General features: G+C 44.2%; 1 protein-coding gene across 1 annotated transcript in view; it reads left to right on the top strand.

The window, feature by feature from the left end:
- Window positions 1-4,406, top strand: part of MAB21L3 (mab-21-like 3 (C. elegans)) — a 16,528-nt gene that overhangs the window by 4,131 nt on the left and 7,991 nt on the right. Inside the window, exon 2 of the mRNA XM_009998215.1 lies at window positions 247-387. Coding sequence (XP_009996517.1) covers window positions 247-387 — 141 coding nt within the window. The remainder of the gene's footprint in view (window positions 1-246; window positions 388-4,406) is intronic.

Here is a 4,406-nt window from a genome sequence, read left to right as displayed (position 1 = left end):
CTTCCATCCAATGGTATTGGAATGGAAACATCAATTAATGCTCAGCATTCTTGAGTATTGGCCCTTTGATGTTTACCAAGCTGGTGATTGCCAGTTCTGTCTCATGGTAAGTTGGTTGTAACACACAAAGTTTTATTCCCAGTGCAGTACAGGCACAAATGCTTCAGGGTGTTTTGATTGTCTGTTTCCCGCTGGAGACAGTCTGCAGATACCTGTAATATGAAGTGTCTTTCTTGGACCTGACAGGTGGAACGGCGCCATGATCTGGTTTCCAAAGCAGTGGAAGAGGTGCAGAAAATCATCCAGCAGCTCACGGCAGAAATCAGCTGTAAGGCCATGCGATTCCAGGCCATCTCCAACTCTGGCATTCACAATGAGAATATTAAGGTAGGAGAAAGAGCTCTCATATACTCTCTGGCAGCTTGTAGGCAATCAGTAGGTGGTCTCTCCATTGTGTGAATATTTGTATGGACAGGTACTACACCCAAAATGCCACAGACTGTGTAGACACTTCACTGTGGAAGTTCTGGTGATTGACTGGGTCACAGGGACCCAGACATGGACATCTTAGAACAAGAGGAGCATTGGAAAGGGCCTGGTAAATCAGGCAGAGCCTCTTTTACATCAGCTGCTTTTACAAAGAGTATTGCCAGAGTTGTGAGTCTGCTAGCAGAATTCAAAGCTCTTCAGGAGACAGAAGGAAAATCTTGTGCAGCAGTAACATAAGAAAATAAAAATGCTCATACCTTCCTGAGCTATGACTCATACTTTTCATGGGTGAAAAAGTAAAAAAAAACCAACAAACAACCCAAAAATCCTTCTTCCAGTAGGAACATTAGAAAGCTCCTTCAGAAAATTGTTTTTTCTCAATCATGGATTAGACTTCTTTTTTACTGGGAAAAAAAATGTTTGTTATTGGAAGAAGTTAAAGATCTCCCCATTGTAGACCATCAAATGTCAAAATAATAATCATGTCCTGTCCCAGCTGCTACAGGTAAAGACTGGTTATTTCCCATGATTACTTAATACAAGAATAACTATTGTGAGGATACAAGAAACAATCATAGCAATGGCAACTTTGTGTGAAAAATACGTTTTTCATCTGAACTAGTTAACATACTCTAGCTATGTCAACCCTTATACTAAAATGCTGCCAGTTATTGATCAAAACACAGAAGGCATGAGGCAACTTTTGCAGCTGCCTAGGACTGAAACGGAAGAACTCTGTGTGTATCAAGATGCTGGCAGGGTATGGAGGTGGTGGCAGAATATAATAATCCAGTCTGAAATGTGGCTATTGCTCTGGGGACAACCACATTCTGATATGTATCTTTTTGGGAGTTTTGTGTATCCCAGGGCATGTGGCCTTGGCAGTAAGAATGCCCTCAGTGACATAAAACTGTGCCACATCCTGGTCTACGTGTTCCTTAGTGCTATAGTCTGCCATCCACATCTCATGCTGGAACAAACCTGCTTGGCTAATCAAGTCTGACAAGAGCAGATTCAGGGTGAAATTGCTGTTCTGGAAAGCAATGGAGAATAAAACCAAAGCAATCTATTCTGATTAGTAACTTGGTATTGTGGTAAGCTGATCTGAACAACCTCTGCTTAAAAGGAATCCCCAACTTTTACTTTCTTAAAAGTCAGGGATTTCTTACTCACACTTAACTGACCTCAGTGCTATGAACCTGTGGTAGTCACACTATGAAGGCCTAGGTAACTGTCCCGTAGGTATGGGGCAGCAAATAAGGGGTTAATAACTTTTTTTGTAAACTATTTTTTGTAAAATAACTTGGACTGTTCTGCTTCCAACAAACAGAATCTTTAATATTGCTGCTGACGTAACTCAACAGAGGTGACATAACTTTTGTCAAAGGAAAGCCAATGTGTTAATCTGTGTTTAATTTTGCAACATCTTTTTTCCCTGTCATTTAAATTTGCAGAAACTTTTGAGAAATTCCAGCATGCGATTTAGAGGACTTAAATTAACATGGTGAGGGGTCTAGATTTATTGAGATGCTACGAGCCTCCTTCTAAATATGCAGGGCTGGGTGGGAAATATAGAAGCCAAGTCTTTAGATCGTCAATGTTTTTCTGCAACCCAGGGGGCAAAAAGTCAAAATCTGTAATAAAGTAAAAAAACCAACAACTCGAAAAATAATAATTCAGATTGGCAAAATGGCATTTTTTTATTTTTAAAACTTTTAAGTGTTTGTTTTAGTTGTGGTCCACCATTTTTGCAGCTGTCAGCTGTGAAGGACTGATGCAAACCCTGTGGGGCTTCAGTAAGACCTAATGAGCAGGTTAGTGTCCAGACTAATAACTAGTACAGCACTACCCAATGGCATTGCCTATTGTTTAACTCTCTAATCAAGGCAGGGCAGGGGGGATTTTCCTTTAACAAATAGGCTCAAAGGAAGCTTGCTCTGTGCTTTGTTCTGTGACTGAATGACCTGGCACCTGCTTTTTCTCCGGTCTGTGTACTTCTGGTTTCCTCTTCTGCCTCTCTCAGGATCAGCCAGCTTTGCTGGCCAAGTGGTCAGCTATGCTTCGGGGGAAGAGCCTGTTCCACCCATCCATCCAGGTACAAGCCTTCCTGCCACCTGGTGCCTGCCAGTCCATGTGCTTGCTTTTTTCTCACCCACCCTCTTCTCCAGACAACCTCACCCACCTATCCCATCCTCCCATGACTATTGCATCCTCTCAGCAAGAGATTTGCTTTTTTGCCTAAAGTGTAAATATTTTATTTCTAGCCTAATGCTTCTGCCTCCCTGGGGTGTCCTGGCCAGGGCCACCAGAAGGAGGCTGTGTTTAATTTGCCCAGCGTACTGCAGGCAGGTCTTTAATGTAGCAGAATTGGCCACAAGTTACACATCTCAGAGTCCAAGGTTCTTGTTCAGTAGTCTGAGACTTGGTGGGGCCATTGTGTGACAGAGCACAGGTGTAGGCTGGGGTTTGTTTAGACCAAGAGGATACCAGCTGCCTGGCTTTACAGTGCCATCCCAAGCTGTGTGATTTCTGGTGTTTCCTGCTAAGCCCAAGTGGAGGAGCCATGTGACTGGTATTTGAAGGCATTAATGTAACACCTGCAGCTCTTCCCTTTAAAACCTGTTGGGTGCTAGTGCATACCAGTCAGCATCTTGGTGTGGGAAGGAACGGTTCTTTATCTGCCAGTGGGGCCGAGGCAGTGAGATGAGCAGAAACTGCATGACAGCCATTGTATTTTTCCTTATGGAGCTTAGCACTTAATTCCTGAGCTGCTCACAGGGTTTCTCAGCCTCAGCAAACCTGAGTTGTACAGGTGAGCTTGGTCTGCAATGTCATCCTTTCAGTATCCTCCTGCTTTTAGGTGGCTTCTATTTGACAAAAGGGCTTTCTGGTGTTTCCTTTGCCATTTCTGTGCTTCTTGCTGGCCACATTTTGTATTTCAAATCTCTTGCCAGAGGGCAGAGAAGCCTTTGTGCTCTCTGTGGGAGATGGAGCCAGGAGGTGAGCATGACAACATGGCCACACCTACTCCATGTCCCCAAGCAAAGCAGACCTAGGGAAGGCAGCTGGGGTCAGCTAAGACTCTGGATCATCAGGCAAGTCTGTGCTGATAAGGCAGGTGTGAGGTCAAGATAGGGGCACTCACCTAGGGTCAGGATCAGGCCCAGTGATGGTGACCAGGATCAGATGCAGTCTGTTGATTGTCAGACATGTCTGTAGTGGCCAGGTTGGGAAGGCAGTCTGCAGGTAGGACAGCAAAGTCTATGGCCAGGCGCAGGCAGAGCTGTCACACAGTTGGAGACCAGCACTCCTATGACATAGCCCAGGGCTGAGCTGATATTGGGGTCCCAGGCCCACAGGCAAGAAGGGTGGGTAGAAGTCCCACTAAAGCCTGTTAGTGCCCTTGGGCCCTGGCACCCGTGCAGTAACATTTTAAATCTGCTGAGCTACCAGGAAGGCTACCAGAATATTTTTTATTAGTACAGGAGAGTGACAAGTGTGTTTCCTTTACCTCAGGTGTATCCAACTTGCAACAGTCATCATTTCACATTCTGCTTGTGAAGCAGCCTCACCTTATTAAAGCCACTGTAAGTCAGGCTAGGTAGCAAGTGGAGTTAAAAAGCTTGTATGTCAACAGTAAAAGTCTGAAGGGAGTTTGAATGCCCTGTCTGGAGCCACAATTGCCAAATGCAAATGTGTTTGGAGATGTCTGATTGTGCCCTGTGCCAGTATGAGGTTTTGTGGTATTTGTGTCACCTTTTTCAGTCTTTGCAAATAATGGTTCAGCACTGTTTTTACTGGAAAATTGTCATTCCCAAAGTGAGGCCATTTAATTGGCTTGCAAACAAGCTGATTTGAAGGTTTGTTGTCATTGGTTATTGTTTTCACTGTTACACTGTTTTTGGCTTCTGTTCAGC

This window comes from Chaetura pelagica, unplaced genomic scaffold (genome assembly GCF_000747805.2).
Source record: "Chaetura pelagica isolate M959 unplaced genomic scaffold, ChaPel_1.0 scaffold65, whole genome shotgun sequence".
Taxonomy (NCBI): Eukaryota; Metazoa; Chordata; class Aves; order Apodiformes; family Apodidae; genus Chaetura; species Chaetura pelagica.
Note: the sequence above shows the minus strand (reverse complement) of the source record. Positions and strands in the feature narration are given on the sequence as shown.